General features: G+C 46.1%; 1 protein-coding gene across 1 annotated transcript in view; it reads left to right on the top strand.

Annotated features, from left to right (window-relative positions):
* Window positions 1-27,245, top strand: part of SCIN (scinderin) — a 178,256-nt gene that overhangs the window by 42,583 nt on the left and 108,428 nt on the right. Inside the window, exon 4 of the mRNA XM_077490713.1 lies at window positions 19,497-19,646. Coding sequence (XP_077346839.1) covers window positions 19,497-19,646 — 150 coding nt within the window. The remainder of the gene's footprint in view (window positions 1-19,496; window positions 19,647-27,245) is intronic.

Below are 27,245 nucleotides of genomic sequence, written 5' to 3'. Positions count from 1 at the left end.
ACAATGTAGAGTAGTGAGTGTACAGCTTGTATAACAGTGTCCCCTCAAAATAACTCAACACACAGCCATTAATGTCTAAACCGCTGGCACCAAAAGTGAGTACACCCCTAAGGGAAAATGTCCAAATTGGGCTCAATTAGCTATTTTCCCTCCCTGGTGTCATGTGACTCGTTAGTATTACAAGGTCTCAGGTGTATATAGGGAGCAGGTGTGTTAAATTTGGTGTTCCCGCTCACACTTTCTCATACTGGTCACTGGAAGTTAAACATGGCACTTCGTGGCAAAGAACTCTCTGAACTTTCAACTGGCTAACACTTTAATCAGGTGCTTCAAAGAAAAACCCACCCTGCATTGCAATCCAAAGTCCGGTGCCCTCATATGTAGATCATGGGACCATACACATGGATAGGGGAGGCAGCACCAGTGCGCCTTCTATGGATGGGCCACCACTGGCCAGTGGGAAGAATGCCCCTTACATTGGTGATCAGTGGGAAGAATGCTCCTTACATTGGTGATCAGTGGGAGGAATGCTCCTTACATTGGTGATCAGTGGGAAGAATGTTCCTTACATTGGTGGTCAGTGGGAAGAATGTTCCTTACATTGGTGATCAGTGGAAAGAATGCCCCTTACATTGGTGATCAGTGGGAAGAATGCTCCTTACATTGGTGATCAGTAGGAAGAATGCCCCTTACATTGGTGATCAGTGGGAAGAATGTTCCTTACATTGGTGATCAGTGAGAAGAATGCTCCTTACATTGGTGATCAGTGGGAAGAATGCTCCTTACATTGGTGATCAGTGAGAAGAATGTTCCTTACATTGGTGATCAGTGGGAAGAATGCCCCTTACATTGGTGATCAGTGGGAAGAATGTTCCTTACATTGGTGATCAGTGAGAAGAATGTCCCTTACATTGGTGATCCGTGAGAAGAATGCTCCTTACATTGGTGATCAGTGGGAAGAATGCTCCTTACATTGGTAATCAGTGGGAAGAATGCTCCTTACATTGGTAATCAGTGAGAAGAATGTCCCTTACATTGGTGATCAGTGGGAAGAATGTTCCTTACATTGGTGATCAGTGAGAAGAATGTCCCTTACATTGGTGATCAGTGGGAAGAATGTTCCTTACATTGGCGATCAGTGAGAAGAATGCCCCTTACATTGGTGATCAGTGGGAAGAATGTTCCTTACATTGGTGATCAGTGAGAAGAATGTCCCTTACATTGGTGATCCGTGAGAAGAATGCTCCTTACATTGGTAATCAGTGGGAAGAATGCTCCTTACATTGGTGATCAGTGAGAAGAATGTCCCTTACATTGGTGATCCGTGAGAAGAATGCTCCTTACATTGGTGATCAGTGGGAAGAATGCCCCTTACATTGGTAATCAGTGGGAAGAATGCTCCTTACATTGGTGTTCAGTGAGAAGAATACCCCCCTTAAATTGGTGGTCTGTGAAAAGAATGCCCCTTACATTGGTGATCAGTGGGAAAAATGTGTCTTACATTGGAGACCAGTGAAAAGAATGCCCCTTACATTGGTGATCAGTGGGAAGAATGTGTCTTACATTGGAGACCAGTGGTAAGAAGGTCCCCTTTACATTGGCTGTCAGAGGAAATAATGCCTTCCTTACAGTGATGGTTAGAATGCCACCCTTACAGACAGCTAAAAATATCATTGGTATCATGCAGGCACCATGAACCAGGAGGTTAATCAGCCTCACCTCACGGTTTTCAGGTTTAGGGAACCCCTTAATGGGGGTTAGTAGTAAAACATACCTTACATTGGTGGTCAGTGGGTAGAATGTGCCCCCCCCCCTTACATGGTAATCAGAATGTCACCCCCATAGACAGCTAAAAAGATCTTTGGTATCATGAAGGAAACCATCATATGAGAAGTTAGTCAACCACAGCTCAAGGAACCCCTTGCAACTTCTGGAGGAACCATTGTGTTCCATGGAACCCTGTTGGAGAAAGGCTGCTTTAGATGTTAGGATTCACGTCAAGCACCACAGAGGGATCTATTGCACAGCTATTGTGAAAATTTATATACTGTATATCTTTCAGTAGAGCATTAAAAGGTTAACCAGAATGTGGTCAAATGTCCTGAAAGTGCTGGGGACACTTTTAGACCCAATACCGTGTAAATGACACCTTATCTTAGTAGATTGGAATCTGTCCTATCCACCTCAATACTCTGCCTTTTTTTGCCTCTTTGGGTCAGTATCAACAAGCTTGACCTTCGATAGCCCTGACATCCTACTTGAATGTGATTGAAATATAATATTTGAATAGGAATTAAACACAATAAACAATGAATAGAAATTAATAGTGTAGTCAGAGCCTCTATGTAAACTGTGAAACAATAGAATGGAATTGGTCTAGTTTTCCACTGTTTGAGTTCCAGGTGTGGAGAGTCTTGAATATCCAAGTTTTTTTTGTTTTGTTTTTTGGTGGTGATAATACGTACAGTATATACTGATGAGATCCCAAAACATTTCATAATCCCTTTATCAACATGATTGGACATCACATTACCTGATTTTCTGTCTATTTGGGCTTTAGGCTATTAAAGAGGTTCAGAGTACAATCCTATGCATAGGTGGGTGCAGCCTATTGGATTAGGGTGTGCACCCAAAAGCTCAAACAACATGTGTGTTTGTATATACACTATACAGGTATTGGGAGGCCTGCCTTTACACGCACATGAACTTTAATGGCATCCCAGTCTTAGTCCGTAGGGTTCAATATTGAGTTGGCCCACCCTTTACAGCTATAACAGCTTCAACTCTTCTTGGAAGGCCGTCCACAAGGTTTAGGAGTGTGTCTATGGTGCGCAGTAATGTTGGAACAGTAAAGGGGCCATCCAAAACTGTTCACACAAAGTTAGGAGCATGAAATTATCCAAAATGTCTTGGTATGCTGACGACTTAAGAGTTCCTTTCACTGGAACTAAGGGGCCAACCCCTGAAAAACAACCCCATGTCATAATCCCCCCTCCACCAGTGCACAAAGCAAGGTCCATAAAGACATGGGTGAGCGAGTTTGTGGTGGAGGAACTTGACTGCTCTGCACAGAGTCCTGACCTCAATCCGATAGAACACCTTTGGGATGAATCAGAGTGGAGACTTTCAAGCCAGGCCTTCTCATCCAACATTATTGACTGACCTCACAAAAGCGCTTCTGGAAGAATGGTCAAACATTCCCATAGACACACTCCTAAACCTTGTGGACGGCCTTCCCAGAAGAGTTGAAGCTGTTATAGCTGCAAAGGGTGGGCCAACTCAATATTGAACCCTACGGACTAAGACTGGGATGCCATTAAAGTTCATGTGTGTGTAAAGGCAGGTGTCCCAATACTATACTATATAATAATACTATATATACTATATAGTATCTATATCTATATATAGATAGATAGATATATCTAGATATATACATATATATATTTAACAATACTGTTGTACAAAGGCTTTTTTTTTTTTCACCTTAATGCAGGCATGTCCAAAGTCTGGCCCGCGGGCCAATTGCAGCCTGCGTTCCGGTTTAATGCGGCCCTGCTGGTAATTTGGATATATATACCTTTTGTGGCCCCCAACATATCGGTGCTCGTGGATTCGTTGCGGAGCCACAAAAGATGTATATCGTATTTATCGTTCTGGCAGCCTCGGCGAGGACAGAAAGGGGGCGGGACGAGCACCATCAGATTACATACAGGAGAATCTCCTGTTTACTCGGTGGCCTCTGTAATAGGAAGTCCTGTCCATGATATGTGTGATATGCAGAGTGGTGAAAAGAAGCAGAGATGAGACACATCTACCTGTCCTAGCACACTCATCCTGCTGATCCACCTCTCACATCCAGCCCACGTGTTTGTATGGGATGTATGGGATGTATGGGATGTATGGGATGTATGTGATGTATGATGTATAGGATGTATTGATGTATGATGTATAGGATGTATCTGATTTATGATGTATAGGATGTATGTGATGTATGATGTATAGGATGTATGTGATGTATGATGTATGGGATGTATGGGATGTATGTGATGTATGATGTATAGGATGTATGTGATGTATGATGTATAGGATGTATTGATGTATGATGTATAGGATGTATCTGATGTGTGATGTATGATGTATAGGATGTATGGGATGTATGTGATGTATGATGTATGGGATGTATGTGATGTATGATGTATAGGATGTATGTGATGTATGATGTATAGGATGTATGGGATGTATGTGATGTATGATGTATAGGATGTATGGGATGTATGTGATGTATGATGTATAGGATGTATGGGATGTATGTGATGTATGATGTATAGGATGTATGGGACGTATGTGATGTATGTGATGTTATGTCACATACCAGCATATGGAATGGATTTTCTGAAAGCAGTGGGCCTGTGTGCAGGATCATAAGTTGGGCCCCCGCAGCTGAGAAAAAGTGGTTGGATGTGATTTTCATTGTGCTGAATACTGGCTGTGGCTTAAAGGGACACAGAGTGCCGGGGTTCAGTAGTAAGTGATGCAAAGTTCCCAGAAGCTCAACAGTAATTCCACAAACTGTCACCTGATGGGGTTTTCTCAATCACAATGAAATCCCTTCTTTCTGAGATTGGTAGTGGCAACCAAGCGGTTCATCTTCCTCCAAACGGTGGGCGGGGCTAGCAGGACTGTGATTGGCTTTAGCAGTGGCCAATGGCAGAACTCCTCCTCCTGGAAACAGGGACCGCCCCCCCCCAGCAGAACTGCACCCAATCTCTTCCCCATCACAAAAGCTGACGATCGCAGCTACAGCAAAGTTAGAGAAGCAAACAATGTTTGCCATCTTGTACAATGTGTGGGGGGCGCAGTGCATTGTGGGGAATTGTGTGATTGGAATGCATTATTGTCTCACTGACACTTCCCTGCGCTGCTCTGCTGACGGGGAGGAAGTCGAGTGCCACTTGCGGCACCAGAGCCGGGGGTTGCCTACTCCTGCTATAAGGACAAGAAGACTTCAATGATGTTATCTCTACAAGATGTAACACGTAGTATTATGGGATGTCGGTGATCCAACATGAATGTGTTCAGTAAGATGTTATAATGACACCGCCCTGTATATAATCATTTGTCTACCGCCAGACATGTTATTACATTGTAATAATATCTCTCTTACTATATTCATCTTGTAGAAACCATATTATAGTCTGTAGACACATACAGGTACTTATGTATGAAAAAGGCAAATTGTTATTATTATTATTATACAGGATTTATATAGAGCCAACAGTTTGCACAGCACTTTACAACATGAGGGCAGACAGTACAGTTACAATACAATTCAATACAGGAGGGATCAGAGGGCCCTGCTCCTTAGAGCTTACAATCTAAAAGGGAAATATGCTTTTATCCTCATTAAAAAGTAAAAGAAAAAATCTCCATTTTACCTCTGCATTCATCAACTACCTCCTAAAGGTACAGGTTGTGCAGGATGCAGGTTTTCAGGACATCACAAACTGTAAACTCAGTAACTCTTCTAGATTTTATGTTTTTCCTGCACTTTAGTAGGTAGCCTAAAGCAGAGCAAGGGAGGTGTTTTTGGTTTAGAGCCATTGGGTGTAAAAGGGGGCGCTCTTTTAGGGTGACAGTCTGGGGGGAAGTTTCGATTTAGGGGCATTGGATGTAATGGGGGGGTGCCCATTTAGGATGACAGTCTGGGGGGAAGTTTAGGGGCATTGGGTGTAAAGGGGGGTGCTCTTTTAGGGTGACAGTCTGAGGAGAGGTTTCGGTTTAGGGGCATTGGGTTTAAAAGGGGGGTGCTCTTTTAGGGCGAGAGTCTGGGGGGAGATTTCCGTTTAGGGGCATTGGATGTAATGGGGGGGGGGGTGTGCCCTTTTAGGGTGACAGTCTGGGGAGAGGTTTTGGTTCAGGGGCATTGGGTGTAAAGGGGAGGGGTGTGCCCTTTTAGGGTGACAGTCTGGGGAGAGGTTTGGGTTCAGGGGCATTGGCTTTAAAGGGGAGGGGTGTGCCCTTTTAGGGTGACAGTCTGGGGGGAGGTTTCAGTTTAGGGGCATTGGGTGTAAAGGGGAGGGGTGTGCCCTTTTAGGGTGACAGTCTGGGGAGAGGTTTGGGTTCAGGGGCATTGGCTTTAAAGGGGAGGGGTGTGCCCTTTTAGGGTGACAGTCTGGGGGGAGGGTTCGGTTTAGGGGCATTGGGTGTAAAGGGGAGGGGTGTGCCCTTTTAGGGTGACAGTCTGGGGGGAGGTTTCGGTTTAGGGGCATTGGGTGTAAAAGGGGGGTGCTCTTTTAGGGCGACAGTCTGGGGGGAGATTTCCGTTTAGGGGCATTGGATGTAAAGGGGAGGGGTGTGCCCTTTTAGGGTGACAGTCTGGGGGGAGGTTTCGGTTTAGGGGCATTTGGTGTAAAGGGGAGTGAGGTGCCCTTTTAGGGTGACAGTCTGTGGAGAGGTTTGGGTTTAGGGGCATTGGATGTAAAGGAGGGGGTGCTCTTTTATGGTGACAGTCTGGGGAGAGGTTTGGGTGTAGGGGCATTGGGTGTAAAGGGGAGGGGGGTGCGCTTCCAGTAGGACTAGGATACCAGCGGGTGGGGTTAGGTTCAGGTGCCTTGGGGGAGGGGAGAGTGCACAGACTTGGTGGGGGGGGGGGGTACAGGTGCATTTGACTTATATTATTAGTGTTGCTTTTGTTTCTTCTTTAATAAAGCCATCATAATAAAGGATGAATTCTTCCCTGACGAATGAATGAGCTCGCATCAATCATCTTCCTTTAATCGGCCTGCTGTGGGTGTTTTCTTGGTGACAGTCGTTCTCTGTTCCTGGTAATGCCTCTTAGAAGCTCGCAGGTAAACATTGCAGCGCAGCAAACAATCGCCGCTGTGTTGTGATGCGTAGGCGTTGTCTGGGCGCGATGTGCTGCTGACATATGAAGGCTGCAGGTCATCTTTACTCTTCTTCTTCCAAAAACCACAAAGTGAACGCAGACCAGTAAAGACCTCATCCACTCAGTGGAAGACATATTTCACTGCCGGCTAAGTTGTCTCTGAAAACAGGTCATCACTTGGCATCCGCAGCGAGGCAGCTGTGAATTTTCAAAAGTGTTTTTCTGGCAGGTGGCTGAAAAAACGGGTCTATCTTTAAAGCTTAACTCTCTGAAAACAGCAAAATACACAGATAAATTACATAGAAGGGGAACGTTCTACCTGGCAAAGGATTTTTTCTTTTTGTCCATCCAGTTCTGAGATTTACACAGCTCTGCCACACAGCACAGCTCTCTCTGTCTGGATTTTACCCTTCTGCAGTTCAGTAATGTTTACAGGTCTTGTCCCTCCCCCAGATTGTGACTGGAGAGTGAAAGGAGAATGAGTAGACTGCTGAGGTCATCTCCATGTCACTTTGCTCTCTCTTCCTATCAGCGTGCTCCTCGTTAGCACATGGGCACCAGAGTTCCAGTGCACTCAGTAATGAGTAACAGAGCAAGTCAGACATGCCTAATCCCTATCAGCATGCTGCATGTTAGCATATGGGCATACTTCCCAACTAGTGGCGGCTGCTGCTCAAAATTTTGGGGGGGCGCAAACTAACTGAAAACTTTTTGAAAAAAATAATCAATTGCAGCCACTGTGGCCATCAAACGCAGCCACTGTGCCCATCAAACGCTGCCACTGTGCCCATCAAACGCTGCCACCGTGCCATCAAATGCAGCCACTGTGCCCATCATATGCTGCCAGTGTGCCCAACTGCCCATCATATGCTGCCAGTGTGCCCATCAAATGCTGACAGTGTTCCCAACTGCCCATCATATACTGCCAGTGTGCCAATTAAATGCTGCCAGTGTGCCCAACTGGCTATCATATGCTGCCATTGTTCCCTTCAAACGCTGCCTGTGTGCCCATTAAATGCTGCCAGTGTGCCCAACTGCCCATCATATGCTGCCACTGTGCCCATCAAATGCTGCCAGTGTGCTAATCATATGCTGCCAGTGTGCCCATCATATGCTGCCAGTGTGCCTAACTGCCCATCATATGCTGCCAGTGTGGCCATCAAGTGCTGCCAGTGTGCCTAACTGCCCATCAAATGCTGCCAGTGTGCCCAACTGCCCATCATATGCTGCCAGTGTGCCCATCAAATGCTGAGAGTGTGTCCAACTGCCCATCACACGCTTCCAGTGGGCCCATCAAAGGCTGCCAGTGTGCCCATTAAATGCTGTCAGTGTTTCCAACTGCCCATCATATGCTGCCAGTGTGCCCTTCAAACGCTGCCAATGTGCCCAACTGCCCATAAAATGCTGCCAGTGTGCCCAAATGCCCATCAAATGCTGCCAGTGTGCCCATCAAATCCTGCCATTGTGCCCAACTGCCCATTAAATTCTGCCAGTGTGCCCCCGTCTGCTTGGCACTTAACCTGTGTCTGTAGGGCAGCGGGTGATGGCGACGAGCGGGGTCCTTCATGCGTCTTATCTCCTGCCTCATCTCACGTCCTCTCCTCCTGATAGGCGTCAAATAGTGGCGCCTGTCAATTCAGCCAATCAGGCGACAGGTAACAGACCCGAGTACCTGATTGGCAGAGAGGCGGTTCAGTTTTAGGAAAGCGATTAGTCATTTGCTTTCCTAATACAGTTGAGTGGACTGCGAGCGTCAAGCATGGCGCTTGCAGTTCACCTATTTTGCAGCTTTAGAGCCATACTTACCAGCTCCGCTCGGGCCGTGCGTTCCATGGAGCTTCTCATTCCACTTCCTCTGGCACGGGGAAACCGGAAGTAACGTCTTAATCCTAAGAACAAAGCACCCACCAGCAGTGATACTACGGGCGGAGGTTGTTCAGCGCGATGGAATACGCCACAAAGCAGGTAAAAATCCTGCAAATGAAGAGCCTCATCTGCAATCCCGTGATTGCATTGATGTGGCGCTTCTCATAGTGCACTGTGTCCGGCGCACAAACACAATGGGAAGCGCCGTGTCAATACGTCAAAGGAAATTTTTTTCTATTTTTTTTTTTTTTTTAAAGCAGAGTTCCACACATTTTTTCGTTTATTAAAAGTCAGCAGCTACAAAAAGTAGCCTCACTCCTCTAACTCTCCTCTCTGCCGGCGCCGTCATGTTTCAGTTTTGTGGCCGGGCACACATTGTGCATGCACGAGTCACGCTGCGCTCTGCTAGTGGCCAGGCAATCTTCTGGGACCTCTGACATGTCCCAGAAGATTGCTGGCAGGGAGGGGCAGGAAGAAGGAAGTGGAACAGGAAGTCCCACTCTAAACTAAGTACCCAATCCCCCCCCCCCCCTTAAAAAAATGACATGCCAAATGTGGCATGCCAGGGGGCAAGGAGTGCTTAAAGTGGAAGTTCCACTTTTGGGTGGAACTCCGCTTTAAAGGGCCTTTTAAAAAAATAAAAAATAATAATACATTTTTTTATTTTTGCTGCTGGGGGCCACTGTTCCCAACTTTTTGAGTTAAGAAACACCAACATCAAACACCAGAAAACGACTTACTGCTTCCTTACTACAGATTTTAAAGCTCAGCTCAGGCTTTTTTAATAAACTAACATTTCCAATACCCCCCCCCCCCCCCTCCCCAACCTATTGTAATAAAAAATCACTTGTAGTCTCCATTGGATGCTCTTATCACAGGAGTACAATTAGGAGACGGGGCAGAGCATTGTCACTCCATAGCAGGAAGTGCCTGAACAAGGACCTTCATGATCACCAGGGATCATTTCAATGAAAGAGGCAGATGTAAAAATACTGAAAATGCCATTAACATGTTAACTACTCGCCGACCGGATCACGCCGATATACGTCGGCAAAGTGGCACGGGTGCGCAAAACGACGTAACCATATGTCACTCCGCGCGCCGCTGGAGCGCTCCCGCAGACTCGATCTCCGCCAGGTGGCCCCGCGATCGTGTCACTGAGAGGCAGAACGGGGAGATACCTATATCAAGGCATTTCCCTGTTCTGCCTAGCAACATGACAGAGATCTACTGCTCCCAGTCATCGGGAACAGTGATCGCTGTCATGTTCTAGTGAACCCATCACCCCCTCCCCCCACAGTTAGAACACACTGAGGGAACACACTTAACCCCTTGATCGGCCACTAGTGTTTAACCCCTTCCCTGCCAGTGACATTTATACAGTAATCAGTGCATTTTTATAGCACTGATCGCTGTATAAATGCCAAGGGTCTCAAAATAGTGTCAAAAGTTTCCGATATGTCAGCCTCAATGTCGTGGTCCTGATAAAAAGATCGACGCCATTACTAATAAAAAATAATTTATAATAAAAATGCCATAAATTTATCCCCTATTTTCTAGACGCAATAACTTTTGTGTAAACCAATCAATATATACGCTTGTTGCAAAAAATATGTAGAAGAGTACGTATCGGCCTAAACTGAGGAATTTCTTTTTTTTTATATATATATATTTTTGGGGGATATTTATTATAGCAAAAAGTAAAAAATATTGCTTTTTTTTCAAAATTTTTGCTTTTTTTGTTTATAGCGCAAAAGTAAAAAAAACGCAGAGGTGATCAAATACCACCAAAAGAAAGCTCTATTGGTGGGGAAAAAAAGGACGTCAATTTTGTTTGGGTGCAACATTGCACGACAATTGTCAGTTAAAGCGGCACAGTGCCGTATGGCAAAAAAAGGCCTGGTCATTAAGGGGGCAAATCCTTCCGGGGCTGAAGTGGTTAAAGCGGACCTTCAGTTATTTTTTTATCTTTCCATCTATTAATAGATAGTAAAACATTTTTTTTCTGCCAGTAAAACCCTTATACAGCCCACTTCCTGTTTCTTGTCTGGTCATTAGCCTAGGCTTATGAAATCATACATAGCCCTCTCTCGCTCTTGTGAGAGCTTTCCAGGAAGAGGGGGGGGGGGGGGGGTGAGTCATAAGAGGGCCAATGGGAGCTGCAGAGCTGGAAGTGTGTGTCTGTGTAAATCCAGGAAGTGAACAGGCAGCAGCTTCAGCTGCCCACAGTTAAAATGGCTGCAGCCAGACTCAGTGGAGGGAGATTTCTGCAGCAAATTTGGCAAGTACAGAATCACAGTATGTATATATAAAATAATATACAAAGTGGTTGGAGGGAAGCTTCAGAATGGCAAAGATGTTTTTATTACAAATTATGTGAGCGGACTGCAGCTCCTCTTTAAATATTCTATGAGATTTTAGTGATTGGGATTCAATCTATGAAGTCCGGTGAGATCAAACTCGGCAACAATTGGATTTCTCCGATGTCTCTGTCCCCCGGCATCCCAACCTACAGCAAAGGAGTGATGCCAAAACACACAGCGCTGGTTAAATATTGTTTGTCTTCTAGGTAAGCAGTTATTAGGGTGGCACCGGGGTGATTAGGTAAGTCGGGGCTCCGGAATAAACAGGAATTTTCTGTGGCTGGTCTGACACGTTCTTCCAACAATAGAAGCAGCACAGTAATTACTGTAGGTGTGTCCATTGACACTGGCCTCTAGTCATGTTATTTATATATATATATATATATATATATACAGTATATACTCACCGGACACTTTATTAGGTACATCTTGCTAGTACCGGGTTGGAACCCCTTTTGTTGGAAACGTTCCTCAGAGATTTTGGTCCATAGTGACATGATAACATCACACAGTTGCTGCATCCATGATGTGAATCTCCCATTCCACCACATCCCAAAGGTGCTCTATTGGATGAGATGTAGTATATCGGCAGTGTCTCTGATTGTCTCCTGCAGTATGTCCCCAGTCTCTGGTAATCCCCTGCAGTATATCGGCAGTGTCTCTGATTGTCTCCTGCAGTATGTCCGCAGTCTCTGGTAATCTCCTGCAGTATGTCCGCAGTCTCTGGTAATCTCCTGCAGTATGTCCGCAGTCTCTGATCCTCTCCTGTAGTATGTCTGCACTCTCTGACACTCTCCTGTAGTATGTGTATTAATGTGCCCCTTTACTTGCTCAATTATTTAGGATTGCTCCACTGCTCAGTGAGAGGTAATGATGTGTATTAGCCCGTAGCAACCAATCAGCGAACAGTAGTGATCTGCTTTAATCTCTAGCAGCCAATCAGTAACTGGTAATGATGTGCATTAACCTCTAGCAACCAATTTACAAGCATAAATGATGTGTTATAACCTCTAGCAACCAGCCAGCGAGCAGTAAGGATAGGCTGTAACCTCTGGCAAACAATTGCAATCACTGCGTGATCTGCTGCACTAAACTGATTTTGAGTTTACCTGCTATTTTTTTGTATGTCTCAGAATGGAGGGGGGAGGGGGGGATGGGTTGCAAGAAAATGTTTGCCCAGGGCCCAATCAAAATTAAAGATGACCCTGGCCCCCACCCCCCAAAAAAAACACCAGCCACCACTGGTGGGTACCCCACTTTACTGAAATAGCATAAGGATATTTGATATTATTATACAGGATTTATATAGTGCCAACAATTTGCGTAACACTTTACAATGCAAACAGTACAATACAATTCTATACAGGAGGAATAAGAGGGCCGCTGCTTCTTAGAGATAAATCTTAGATTGAAATCTCAACAGAAAAAAAGTTAATGACATTTTCACGTACGTAACCAATGCTGATTGAGAAATGGAGTTACATTTCACCGGCAGATTGTTAGATTAGATTTGTGTTTTACGAAAGAGAGCATAGCCAGAAAAAAATAATATATTGCATTTTTTTCTATTGTAGCAACCTCTACCAATAGTTAGGTGCTAGTAATAAGATTTTTACTAGGAGAGCACAGGCAAATTTAGCCAGGCCTATGTTGCAAGCTAGGCCTGACTGTTTTGATCTGGGGGCTGGGAGTGGTCAAAGTAGCCGTGGGTGTGACCACCTGTGCTCTAGTTCTGAGGCGCCTCAGCGGCTTCCAGGGAGAATATTCTGGAAGAGGGGAAGGGCCTGGAATTGGAGTGGCAGGCAGCTCATGTGCATACTTCCCAACTTTTTGAGATGGGAATGAGGGACACCTATTGGCAAAAGTATGCAGGCATAGGACACACCCCTTGCCACGCCCCCTTGAAGGAGAATTGTACAAAAAAACAAGATTAGGTAAACCCACAGGTGCTTTTTTTTTACCACTACTATTCCTTTATATTGGCTTTTTGAATTTACAAATGTAGCAATTTAGAAATCAGATGAAAGCTTTAGCACTGGAAAACACTTTTTGATAGATAAAAAGTGCATTTTATATACAGCTATATAGATCAGACCAAAATGAGGGACAAATGAGGAGGAATGAGGGACAGAGTGACATTGTTCCAAATCAGGGACAGGTCTCCGAAATCAGGGACAAGTCAAGGACAGCTATGCATGTAGGAGCCTTGACCAATCCCCAATTGGTATTGGCAGGGGGCAGGCCTCCTATATAAGCTGAGGTAACAGGCCACTGGGGAGGAGTTGTCGGCTGAGTGAAGTGGAGGATGGAATACTATACAGCAGCAGGAGGTCTACCCTATCTGGGGGGAGGGGGTGTGCTGATTGCAGAAAGAGACCCAGGGAGAGTTGTGCAGGAACTTTGCCATTAAATGGCCATTGGCAATGTTTTTACCATTACACGGTTTGTGATAAAGAACTCCTGGAGCAGAGGGGCAGGTGAAGCTGTCGGAACGTATGGTCCAGTCAAGTTCTCCATAAAGGACTTAGGGCAGTGGAAGGTCCTTCTAGCTTTCAGAAGAAGATGCGACATTACTTTACTTCAGAATAAGATTTGTGCAGGAGGAGAGGAGTTCTGGGAACATCATCCTTACACGGCTAAGAGTGATGTCCTCATCTCTTACACCACAATAGAAATAGTCTGCGGGAGTTAAGCAGAGGAGGAGCAACAGTTTACATGGTGATGCAGGAGGAAGATCATGGTGACTAAATATGTGCATCATCTCTTCTGGCTCTAACTGTGTGCTAAACCAACGATCTTTAAAGTATGATGGTGAATAAATAATCCTATGGGCATCCTATATACCGTTTTCCCCAGATATCTTTAACAAGCAAAATGCCTAGCAAATGCAGCCTATGCTCTATAACAGTACAAATACACTTAAAGGTTACTTATCTTCTGTTACTGTATGTTTGTGATCTCCATTGGCAACAATGCTTCTTGGACACCAGGCACAAATCTTGTATCATGAGTGGCTTCTGATCTTCAAAGCATGATGATGTGTGTAGCTTATGTCTGAATCCCCCTTTTATTTCAGGCTGTTTACAATAGTTACCCAAACAACAGAAAACATACCTATTTACTGTAACTGTAGAAATGATGGACTGTTGAAAACTGTCAATTGAATACAACAATGGTATCTACCCATTGTCTACTCAAACCAAACCTGACAGTAATCTAACAGTCAGGCCGCGTACACACGCACGGACTGTTTGCCCAACCTTGTTCGTCAAACAGTTTCGGCAAACAGTCCGCTCAAAATTTGCATGAGCGGACTTGCCCACACACGAGCGGACTGTTTGACGAACAAGGTTGGGCAAACAGTTCGCTCAACTTTTGAAATGAACGGACTCGCCCACGTAAGGAGGAGGCAAATCCGCCCATTTCGAGCGCGTGTACAGGTAGGCGGGGCCCGCGAAGGAGACGTCGCGGGCTCCGCCGCCTGGAATGGGCTTAAAGGGGAACCCCAACGCCGAAAAAAATCGGCGTGGGGGTTCCCCCAAAGTCCACACCAGACCCTTGTCCGAGCACGCTACCCGGCCGGCCAGGAAAGGGGGGCGAGCGAGCGCGCCCCCCCTCCTGAGCCGTACCAGGCCGCGTGCCCTCAACATGGGGGGTGCCTTGGGGAAGGGGGGGCCGCGCGGCCCCCCCACCCCAAAGCACCTTGTCCCCATGTTGATGAGGACAAGGGCCTCTTCCCGACAACCCTGGCCGTTGGTTGTCGGGGTCTGCGGGCGGGGGGCTTATCGGAATCCGGGAGCCCCCTTTAAGAAGGGGGCCCCCGGATACCGGCCCCCCACCCTATGTGAATGAGTATGGGGTACAATGTACCCCTACCCATTCACCTGTGAAATAAAGTACAAAAAAAAACACAACACAGGGAAAAAATATTTTATTGCACAGCTCCGGGGGGTCTTCCGTCTTCGGGGGTCTTCTCGCCGGACTCCTCCGCTATGTGTGTGTAGCTCTTTTACTAGCGGAGGAGTCCGGCTTTCTTCCTCCCCGCCGCCGGCCTCTTCTCCCGACTTCGGGGGTCTTGTCCCCCTCTTCGGTTCTTCTGCCGGGCCACCGCGCCTTCTTGTAGCTCTTTTACAGGCGGTGGCCCGGTCTTCTGTCGCCGCTGTCATCGCCGCCGCCGCCTTCCGTTCTTGTTCTTCTTCTTGTTCTTCTTCTTCTTCTCCTGGAGATGTTGACTCGACGAGCTCTCCGGCCGGAATGCCAGGGACACGCTCCGCTGCCACTTATATAGTGACAATGGGGCGGTGTCACATGGTATATGTCACATGGGTTGGTCACATGGTGACCCCGCCCCCTTACGATGTCATAGTCCCCATGTGACATCAACCCATGTGACCAACCCATGTGACATATACCATGTGACACCGCCCCATTGTCACTATATAAGTGACCGCACAGCGCGGCTCTGGCATTCCGGCCGGAGAGCTTGTCGAGTCAACATCTCCAGGAGAAGAAGAAGAAGAACAAGAAGAAGAACAAGAACGGAAGGCGGCGGCGGCGACGACAGCGGCGACAGAAGACCGGGCCACCGCCTGTAAAAGAGCTACAAGAAGGCGCGGTGGCCCGGCAGAAGAACCGAAGGCGGCGACAGAAGAACGGAAGGCAGCGGCGACAGAAGACCGGGCCACCGCCTGTAAAAGAGCTACAAGAAGGCGCGGTGGCCCGGCAGAAGAACCGAAGAGGGGGACAAGACCCCCGAAGTCGGGAGAAGAGGCCGGCGGCGGGGAGGAAGAAAGCCGGACTCCTCCGCTAGTAAAAGAGCTACACACACATAGCGGAGGAGTCCGGCGAGAAGACCCCCGAAGACGGAAGACCCCCCGGAGCTGTGCAATAAAATATTTTTTCCCTGTGTTGTGTTTTTTTTTGTACTTTATTTCACAGGTGAATGGGTAGGGGTACATTGTACCCCATACTCATTCACATAGGGTGGGGGGCCGGTATCCGGGGGCCCCCTTCTTAAAGGGGGCTCCCGGATTCCGATAAGCCCCCCGCCCGCAGACCCCGACAACCAACGGCCAGGGTTGTCGGGAAGAGGCCCTTGTCCTCATCAACATGGGGACAAGGTGCTTTGGGGTGGGGGGGCCGCGCGGCCCCCCCTTCCCCAAGGCACCCCCCATGTTGAGGGCACGCGGCCTGGTACGGCTCAGGAGGGGGGGCGCGCTCGCTCGCCCCCCTTTCCTGGCCGGCCGGGTAGCGTGCTCGGACAAGGGTCTGGTGTGGACTTTGGGGGAACCCCCACGCCGATTTTTTTCGGCGTTGGGGTTCCCCTTTAAGCCCATTCCAGGCGGCGGAGCCCGCGACGTCTCCTTCGCTGGCCCCGCGTACCTGTACACGCGCTCGAAATGGGCGGACTTTCCGAGCGGGAACAGTCCGCTCATTTCGAAAGTACAGCGGACAGGCCCACACACGGGCGGACTGTTCGCTCAAACACAGTTTCAGCGGACAGTTTTTCGGAATTTCCGAAAGACTTTGTCCGTCCAACTGTCCGCTGAAACTGTCCGCTGAAAGCCCACACACGAGCGGACTGTCCGCCCAAACACTGTTCAGCGGACAAGGTTGGGCGAACAGTCCGCCCGTGTGTACGCGGCCTCATTCTTTCAGTTTGAGAGCTGAAAGAATCTCAAACAAGTAATGTCTTATTTGTTTCCTGTAGCTATAGAGACAACAGCCTGTTGAAAACTGTCAATTGAATACAACAATGGTATCTACGTACCTATTGTATGAAACAGCATTTGTTTGAGAAATCTACTCAAACCAAAAAACTGATAGTAATCTGACCAACTCAGTATTGTAATATTGTCCCATGTATCTCATGTCTGATTAATATAAAAAAATCATATTTTTAACAAACGCAACACAGAAGTGATATATCGGAGTCTGGCAGCAGGGTGATTTGGTGGATGTCTGTTACTAGTGGCAACTACACCGCTACACTATGATCTCTCTCTGATCTAATTCAGTTTAATGTCCATGGAGAAGAACACTGAACCCAACTGTAGCTTCCTAAAAAGCTTAATTGTGCCAAGGCAGTAAAATGCACATTCTGTCTGCAATTCCTCCTAAAAATAAAAGTGCATTCTCGAGTGCCCTAGGCACTCCTGTTCTGTAGCCCCATAGCTTTTTATCTGCAGTGTGAGATCTAAGGCACTGCTGCCTCAGACTGCTAGCCTTAGGAGATTTGGAGTGAGATTTCACTGGTAGAGAGTGATAGGTGTCCCAGGAGCCACACATCAAGTCAAAGCCTGCTGTGTGACAGTGAATGACAGTCTCAGCCTGGACTCCCACAAGGCCACGCCCTCAACGTGTTTCACTCTGCCCAGCGGATCTTACTCATGGGGTTCTTGGTGATGTCAGTACTGTGCTGCTCTCTGTTCTCCTTGCTGGAGGTTCTGACATGAGGAAGGAAAACCTTGATGACTTCCACACAATTACCAGACACAGCAGTAATATGGAGGTCATCAGGAGAAACCAGTTAGAGTGGTAGGGAGCCCAGGAAATTGACACTGCTGGAAGTGTCGGTTTCCCAGCAGACCATTTATTTTGGATAGAGTGGAGTTTAGCGATGTGAGCAACAGTAAAGGTATTTCCTCTGTTCTTTACACCAGCCTTTCTCAATCTTTTTTTCAGTTTTGACACCAAATGCAAAATCCCAAAAAACCAAATGTTACTTCATATAAGAGTTCCCCCTTCAAGTCAGGGGACCGCCTTCATGTCAGAGACCCCCCCCTTCACATCAGCATTTCCCTTCATGTCAGAGGCCCCCCTTCACATCAGAGTTGCCCTTTTAAGTCAGAGGCCTCCCTTCACATCAGAGTTGCCCCTTCAAGTCAGAGGCCCCCTTCACATCAGAGTTCCCCTTCAGTTCAGAGGCCCCCCTTCACATCAGAGTTGCCCCTTCAAGTCAGAGGACCCCCTTCACATCAGAGTTCCCCTTCACGTCAGAGGCCCCCCTTTGCATCAGAGTTCCACTTCAAGTCAGAGGCCCCCCTTTGCATCAGAGTTCCACTTCAAGTCAGAGGCCCCCTTCAGATCAGAGTTCCCCTTCAAGTCAGGAGGCCCCCCTTCACTTCAGAGTTCCACTTCAAGTCAGAGGCCCCCTTCACATGAGAGTTCCCCTTCAAGTCAGAGGCCCCCCTTTGCATCAGAGTTGCCCCTTCAAGTCAGAGGACCCCCTTCACATCAGAGTTCCCCTTCACGTCGGAGGCCCCTCTTCATATCAGAGTTCCCCTTTATGTCAGAGGCCCCCTATCACGTCAGATGTCCCCCTTCACATCAGAATACCCCCTTCACAGCAGAATTCCTCCTTCATGATAGAGGCCCCTCTTCACATCATTAGTCCCCCTTCACATCACAGGCACCCCATCAAATTAGAGTACCTCCTTCATGTCAGAGTGCCTCCTTCATGTCAGAGGCCCACTATCACATCAGTGTACCCCCTATCACATCAGAGGTCCCCATTCATGTCAGAGGTCCCCCATCACATCAGAGGCCCCCTTCACTTCAGCGTCCCCCCTTCATGTCAGAGGCCCCCCATCACAGCAGAATTCCTCCTTCACGTTAGAGGCCCCCCTTCACCTTCTTCATTTCAGAGGCCCCTCTTCACTTCAGAGTACCCCCCCTAACATTAGAAGTCCCCCATCATGTCAGAGGTCCCTCTTCACGTCAGAGTAATTCCTTCACATCAAAGTTCCTCCTTCGTGTCAGAGGCCCCCATCACATCAGAGGCCCCCCTTAGAAAATAGAGTGCCCCCTATACATGAGAGTTCCCCCAACACAGAGTTAATGGGTCTACCCATTACCACTTGGGATGCTGCCTTCAAAACAATACTGATTTAATCAGACACAATAAAGATAAACCAGGATAAACAAATATGGTCCATTTATCATCGATATTCTTCCATGAATCTTGCATGCTTTGTTTATTTCTTCCAGATCTGTGCAGTAATCTAATGTGAGACTTTCCCTCTGTGCAAGAGCTTCCTGTAATAAAGACCAATCACTGCCGCTCTCTCTCCTTGTGCAGGGGGAACTGGTCTTGTCTCCGCCCCCTCCTGTAGTTTTCTATAGGCAGCCTGTAGTGGGTGGGGCCTGCTGGGCCTATCCCACAGCTCTGCTCTCCAAACAGGTTACGTACAGCACAGTGATAATGTCACTGCTTCTTTTGCAAGGTGATATCTGGGTTTGCAAAAGCATTTTGTCACAATAAGTGGATTTATATCCTTGGTGGCTATTAAGGAATATATTTAAATTAATGTTTTTTTTTTTGTTTTTTTGCAGCCTCAGTTGAATTTTAACGTGTTGTATTTGCTGCTTGTGTATTGCAGGATATTTTCCAGTGGTGCGGATCAACAGCCAACAAATACGAACGTTTTAAGGCTATGCAAGTGGCCAACGGAATCCGTGATAATGAGAGAAACGGGAGAGCCCAGCTCATCGTTGTGGAAGAAGGAAGCGAACCGAGCCATCTCACCAAGGTAAAGGCTACTGTTGTGCTGAATTTTATATACAGTACATGTATTTGGCAGGTGGATGGCCAGGCTTATCCTGGACACCAGGAAAGTCAGTTTCCTAATAGCAAAGTGAAGCTAAGTCAGAAAGGTGCACAAAATAAGGTAATAGCAGGACTCATTCTATGTTTAAATTGGATAGTACATTCCCTGAAATGAAGCCATATGCTCCGATTTTATCCCAGCAGTATTATGAAACGCGTCGAGTTCTCACGTGAACTGTCCCATCTGACAATAAGAATGTCAGAAACCATGAAATCTGTCCGAGACAGAAGTACAGTTAAATCACACTTGTTTAATAATAACAGTAAAAAGAACAAATGTAGTCAAAACATAGAGAAAGTTCAGTAACCCAAATGGATAGTCAGCCAAGCCAGAAGTCAGGGATCAATGTAGTGGAACAGCAAGCAGGATCTGGAGCCAGAAGGGATGTTAGCAAAGCCAGTCTTTAAACAGGAATGCAGGAGATAGTCTCTGTGATGCTGACCAAGGTGAAAGCAGAGCTCCTCTGGACTGGACGGCTTAAGGCTCGGTTCACACAGGGGCGGCACGACTTGCAGCGCGACTCACAGACGCGACCTGCACACGACTTCAGCGGCGACTTGCAAAACGACTTCTGTATAGAAGTCAATGCAAGTCGCCTGAAGTCGCCCCAACAGTAGTACAGGAACCTTTTTTCTAAGTCGGAGCGACTTGAGTCGCTCCTATTAGAACGGTTCCATAGTACAGAACGGAGCGCGACTTGTCAGGCGGCTAAGTCGCCTGGACAAGTCGCCCCTGTGTGAACGGAGCCTAAGTAGCCAGGACTGACGAGCAGGATATCATCAACAGCTGAGTAACTGTGGAGAGATAGGAGCTGGCAATTAGCCGACAGCTGAGCAGCAGCTCTGAGAAGGAAGGGCTGAGCCCAGCTCTGACAAAGAATTACATGCAATGGATATGAGAACTTCTTCATGTAATATTCAGACCTGCTCATATACGTGTCCTTTTTATCTTTGTATAATTAAACATTCGATTTTAACTGTATGAATTTGTTGTTACCTTTTTTAATATGTTCTCTTATAAAGTCCTTTGCTACATACACTCACCGGCCACTTTATTAGGTACACCTTGCTAGTTACCGGTTTGGACCCCTTTTTGTCCTCAGAACTGCCTTCATTCTTCATGGCATGGATTCAACAAGGTGTTGGAAACATTCCTCAGAGATTTTGGTGCATAGTGACATGATAGCCTCACGCAGTTGCTGCAGCTTTGTCGGCTGCATATTAATGATGCAAATCTCCCATTCCACCACATCCCAAAGGTTCTCTATTGGATGAGATGTGGTGAGTGTGGAGACCATTGGAGGACAGTGACCTCATTGTCCAGTGGTGAGATGATTGGAGCTTTGTGACATGGTGCATTATCCTGCTGGAAGAAGCCATCAGAAGATGGGGACACTGTAGTCATAAAGGGATGGACATGGTCAGCAACAATACTCAGGTAGGCTGTGGCGTTTAAAGAATGCTCAATTGGTAATGAGGGGCCCAAAGTGTACCAAGAAAATATCCCACATCACCAGCCTGAACCTTTGATACAAGGCAGGATGGATCCATACTTTCATGTTGTTTACGCCAAATTCTGACCCGACCATCTGAATGTCGCAGCTGAAATCGAGACTCATCAGATTAGGCAACATTTTTCCAATCGTCTATTGTCCAATTTTGGTGATCCTGTGCAAATTGTAGCCTCAGTTTTCTGTTCTTAGCTGACAGGAGCGGCACCCGGTGTGGTCTTCTGCTGCTGTAGCCTATCTGCTTCAAGGTTGGATGTGTTGTGCATTCAGAGATGCTATTCTGCATACCTTGGATGTAACGAGTGGTTATTTGTGTTACCGTTGCCTTTCTATCATCTGGAACCAGTCTGCCCATTCTCCTATGACCTCTGACATTAAAAAGGCATTTTCCTCCAAACAACTTCCGCTCACTGGATATTTTCTCTTTTTCGGGCCATTCTCTGTAAACCCGAGAAATGGTTGTGTGTGAAAATCCCAGTAGATCAGCAGTTTTTGAAATACTCAGACCAGCCCGTCTGGCACCAACAACCATGCCACATTCAAAGTCACTTAAATACCCTTTTTTCCCCATTCTGATGCTCGGTGTGAACTTCAGCAAGTCGTCTTCACCACGTTTAGATGCCTAAATGCATTGAGTTGCTGCCGTGTGATTGGCCGGTTAGCAATTTGTGTAACCAAGCCATTGAACGGGTGTACCTAATAAAGTGGCCGGTGAGTGTAAATTCTTGTTCTTGTTCTGAGTTTCATGCACTGGTGAGGTTCTGAGGTTTTGTAGTAAGTGGGAGGCAGTGATTTCTAGATAGAAGTGGGGCACAGATTACCCCGCGCTGTGTGCGGATATAGTAGGCAGCAGCCGGGTGAGTCACCAGTTTGAGGTTTTGTCTTCCTGCAATCTCGGTGTGTAGCGTGCCGACAGACTCCGCTTTTGTGTTGGGCAGTTTTGTTCTCTGATACATTTTTATGCTTGAAAAGTGCTTAACAAACAAGAACGGATTGAACGTTTTCGAACCTGCCAATCCTAAAAGTGACAGTAAAAGCCAAAGCAAACATTTATTATATTGCAGCTCACCAATTCTTAAGCCGCGTACACACGGTCGGACTTTCTGATGGGAAATGTTCGATAAGAGGCTGTTGGCGGTAAATACGACCGTGTGTACGCTCCATCGGACAATTGTCAGATTTTCCGCGGACAAATGTTGGATGGCAGGTTTTAAAATTTTCCGCAGACAAATGTGTGTTGTTGGATCTTCCAATCGTGTGTACACAAGTCCGTCAGACAAAAGTCCAAAGTACAAACACGCATGCTCGGAAGCAAGGATGAGCCGGAAGCGGTCGGTCTTGTAAACTAGCGTTCGTAATGGAGAATTAACATTCATGACGCGGCAAATTATGAAATCTCCAAATGCAGCGCACAATTCTCTTCTTCTTTAATGGGATAATAATGAAGCTGCTTTGCTGGTGATACTGATGGAGTTATTGCAAACTAATTTTCAAAGGCTTTTTTTTTCTAGTGACAACAAGAATAATATTATTATGTTTTTGTTTTTTGTTTTTTTTATTTGGGCAAGTTACCACAACACCATTATCCCATAGTTTATAAGATCAAAGATACAACTATGTTGGTGTCCCTTGTCAATTTTACATTGTATTTTTTTTAAATGTAACTGCTACTCCCAAACTGTCATTTGAAGTAAAACACACAGCCAAGTATTATTCTACACAATTTTTTTATTGTGCAATAAAAAAAAGAAAACAAATAAAATCAGACACACTATCTGCCAAAAGAACTTAATCAAAAAGTGCATTCTATGCCTCCAAAAATATAGAAAATATACCAAATCAAATCATTATTATTCAAACAAAAAATAAAATAAAAGCCTCATGCATGTGTCCTGCTTCTTAATATAGGGGGTCAGCAATGCCAAGAGTTGGTGAAAGCAGGGGTCCGTCATCCAGAGATAATTCCAAAAATCATCTGGATTATTCTCCTGGAGCTCCCGCAGCAAAGGCATATGACATAATTGGTCACAAATAATAAAGAAACCAATTTTTAGTCCAAGAACTCCTCCTCCTCCTGTTCCTGGACTGGACTTGGGTCAAAGCAATAACTCCAAGGCCAATAATAAATAACACATTATCTCCTCCGATTCCGCAACATGGCTGGTTAACGAATGGCCATTCAGAAACGAACTGAAAAGCACGAAATTAAAAATGTGAAAAGAAAAGCGCGAATTAACACTCACCAAACTTCTACTAACATGAAATTAGCAGAAGGAGGTGGCGCTAAAGAGCTGAAAAAGCACGTAGTACATCACTACGTTCGTAATTGTTGGCCAACATTTGTGTGGGCGCGTGTATCCAAGACAAGTTTGGGCCAATGCCCTTGGGACAAAATTCCACAGTTTTGTTGGCCAACAATCCGATCGTGTGTATGGGGCTTTAGATACAATCACCCCATTCATTTTTTTTTTTTTTTAAGGGCTCATGTACACCGGACATTTTTACAGCTGCTATTAGGGGCGTTTTTTTTCAACTGCCTCTAAAAGCTCCTCCATGTTCGTCTATGTGTCCATGCACACATAAACTGTCACAGGCGTTTGGAGGCATAAGCGTTTAGTGGAAGTAAAAAACAAAAAACAAAACAAAAAAAACAGCCAGCCTGTGCTTCCAGGAGCAGTTAAAATGAGCTGTACAAATGAAAAATGCCAAAAAACTGTTAAAAACGCAGCTAAACGCGTCAAGCCACGTTTAACCGTATTTGACATTTTTAGGCATTTTTACATTAGAGAGTGTTTTCAGTAAAAAACACACAAAAACACTAATACAGGAAAAAGCGCAAAAAAACCCTAATCTAAAAACGCGGCTAACCGCATTCTTAGCATTGCTGTAGCGCTGGTGTTTTTATGTCCTGTGGGCATGAGCCCTAATGCCGCGTACACACGAGCGGACTGTATGACGTACTTAGTCCGTCAGACAATCCGACGGACAGTCCGTCCTACTTTCGACTCAACGGACTTGACCACACACGGATACCCAAACAGTCCGTCGAAAGCTTGCGCGATGACGTGTACAGCACGTACGACGGGACTAGAAATAGGAAGTCCAATACACAGCAAAGCACCCTTCCGCCGTGTAAATCCTTTCTGGGCATGCGCTATTCTTAGTCCGTCCAACTAGCATACTGACGAGCGGATTGTCCGCTGAAACCAAAGTCTGACGGACAGAATTTCGAAAAATCCGAAATACTTAGTACGCCAGACTGCACGCTGAAAAAGTCCGCTGAAGCCCACACAAGAGCGGACTGTCCGCTGAAATGTGTTTCGACGGACTAAGTACGCCATACAGTCCGCCCGTGTGTACGCGGCGTAAGGCTTTCTTTTTTTTTTTTTTTTCTTTTTTTTTTTACCTGGCGACCTAGCCAGTAAATATGTTACGTTCTCAACAAAACAAGTCTGTCTTGCAGGTGTAGTAGTTGCGGTTGAGACAAACCATTTAACACTGACAGGGGTGCTTACAATCATCAGCTTTTATTTATTTATGCACAAACAAACAGTTTAACCACTTGGCTACCTGCCACTTACACCCCCTTGCTGCCAAGGCCAATTTTCAGCTTTCAGCTCTGTCACACTTTGAATGACAATTGCGCGGTCATGCTACACTGTACTGAATTATTCTATCATTTTGTTCCTACAAATAGAGCTTTCTTTTGGTGGTATTTAATCACCGCTAGTTTTTTTTAAATTCTTTTCTAAAAAAATGAAAAAAGAACGAAAATGTAGAGAAAAAAAAAAGGTTTTCTTTCTGTCAGAAATTTTTTGTAAATAAGTAATTTTTCTCCTTCACTGATGGCCACTGACAGGCTGCACTGGTGGCCACTGTTAGGCTGCACAGGTATGCTGCATTGATGAGCACTGCTGAGGTGGTACTGCAGGGCACTTATGGCCACTGATAGGCTGCACTGGTGGCCACTGATAGGCTGCACTGGTGGCCACTGATAGGCTGCACTGGTATGCTTTACTGATGAGTACTGATAGGCTGCACTGGTATGCTGCACTGATGAGCACTGATGAGGTGGTACTGAAGGGCACTGATGGCCACTGACAGACTGCACTGGTGGCCACTGATAGGCTGCACTGGTATGCTGCACTGATGAGTACTGATAGGCTGCACTGATGAGGTGATACTGAAGAGCACTAATGAGGAGGCACTGATATGCAGCACTGATAAGCGGCACTGATGGCTACTGATAAGTGTCACTGATGGGCACTGACAACCGGCACTTAAAGTAATAGGTGGCCCTGGTGGGCACTGATGGGCGGCACTGATGGCTACTGATAGGTGGCAATGATGGGCACTGACAAGCGGCACTTAAAGCAATAGGTGGCACTAGTGGGCACCGATGGGCAGCACTGATGGGCACTGAAAGACAACAGGAAATTTCCAGCCCCTCATCCTTCCCCTGCTGCCTTCTGGGACACACACAGGTCCGAGAAGACGACTGGACCTTTCAGAAAGTGTAGTGTGATTCGTGCATGCGCAGTCTGGAACTCCTCTTTAAGTGGATTGTCTCATCTTTGTAAACTGATACATTCTGCTGGAGAGTGTGCACTTTAAAAAAAAAAAACAACAGACTTGCTGGCTAGATCACCAGATGAAAATAGAAGAAAGAAAGTCATTGGATAAATATACAGTGCCTTGCGAAAGTATTCGGCCCCCTTGAACTTTTCAACCTTTTGCCACATTTCAGGCTTCAAACATAAAGATATAAAATTTTAATTTTTTTGTGAAGAATCACCAACAAGTGGGACACAATTGTGAAGTGGAACGAAATCTATTGGATATTTTAAACTTTTTTAGCAAATAAAAAAACTGAAAAGTGGTGCGTGCAAAATTATTCGGCCCCTTTACTTTCAGTGCAGCAAACTCACTCCAGAAGTTCAGCGAGGATCTCTGAATGATCCAATGTTGTCCTAAATGACTGATGGTGATAAATAGAATCCACCTGTGTGTAATCAGGTCTCTGTATAAATGCACCTGCTCTGTGATAGTCTCAGGGTTCTGTTGAAAGCGCAGAGAGCATCATGAAGACCAAGGAACACACCAGGCAGGTCCGTAATACTGCTGTGGAGAAGTTTAAAGCCGGATTTGGATACAAAAAGATTTCCCAAGCTTTAAACATCCCAAGGAGCACTGTGCACGCGATCATTTTGAAATGGAAGGAGTATCAGACCACTGCAAATCTACCAAGACCTGGCCGTCCCTCTAAACTTTCAGCTCAGACAAGGAGAAGACTGATCAGAGATGCAGCCAAGAGGCCCATGATCACTCTGGATGAACTGCAGAGAACTACAGCTGAGGTGGGAGAGTCTGTCCATAGGACAACAATCAGTCGTACACTGCACAAATCTGGCCTTTATGGAAGAGTGGCAAGAAGAAAGCCATTTCTCAAAGATATCCATAAAAAGTCTTGTCTAAAGTTTGCCACAAGCCACCTGGGAGACACACCAAACATGTGGAAGAAGGTGCTCTGGTCAGATGAAACCAAAATCCAACTTTTTGCCCACAATGCAAAACGATATGTTTGGCGTAAAAGCAACACAGCTCATCACCATCAACACACCATCCCCACTGTCAAACATGGTGGTGGCAGCATCATGGTTTGGGCCTGCTTTTCTTCAGCAGGGACAGGGAAGATGGTTAAAATTGAGGGGAAGATGGATGCAGCCAAATACAGGACCATTCTGGATGAAAACCTGTTGGAGTCTGCAAAAGACCTGAAACTGGGACGGAGATTTATCTTCCAACAAGACAATGATCCCAAACATACAGCAAAATCTACAAAGGAATGGTTCACAAATAAACGTATCCAGGTGTTAGAATGGCCAAGTCAAAGTCCAGACCTGAATCCAATCGAGAATCTGTGGAAAGAGCTGAAAACTGCTGTTCACAAACGCTCTCCATCCAACCTCACTGAGCTCGAGCTGTTTTGCAGGGAAGAATGGGCAAGAATT

This window comes from Lithobates pipiens, unplaced genomic scaffold (genome assembly GCF_037356315.1).
Source record: "Lithobates pipiens isolate NorthernLeopardFrog02 unplaced genomic scaffold, aLitPip1_a1.2 Scaffold_19, whole genome shotgun sequence".
In the NCBI taxonomy this organism is placed as follows: domain Eukaryota; kingdom Metazoa; phylum Chordata; class Amphibia; order Anura; family Ranidae; genus Lithobates; species Lithobates pipiens.
Note: the sequence above shows the minus strand (reverse complement) of the source record. Positions and strands in the feature narration are given on the sequence as shown.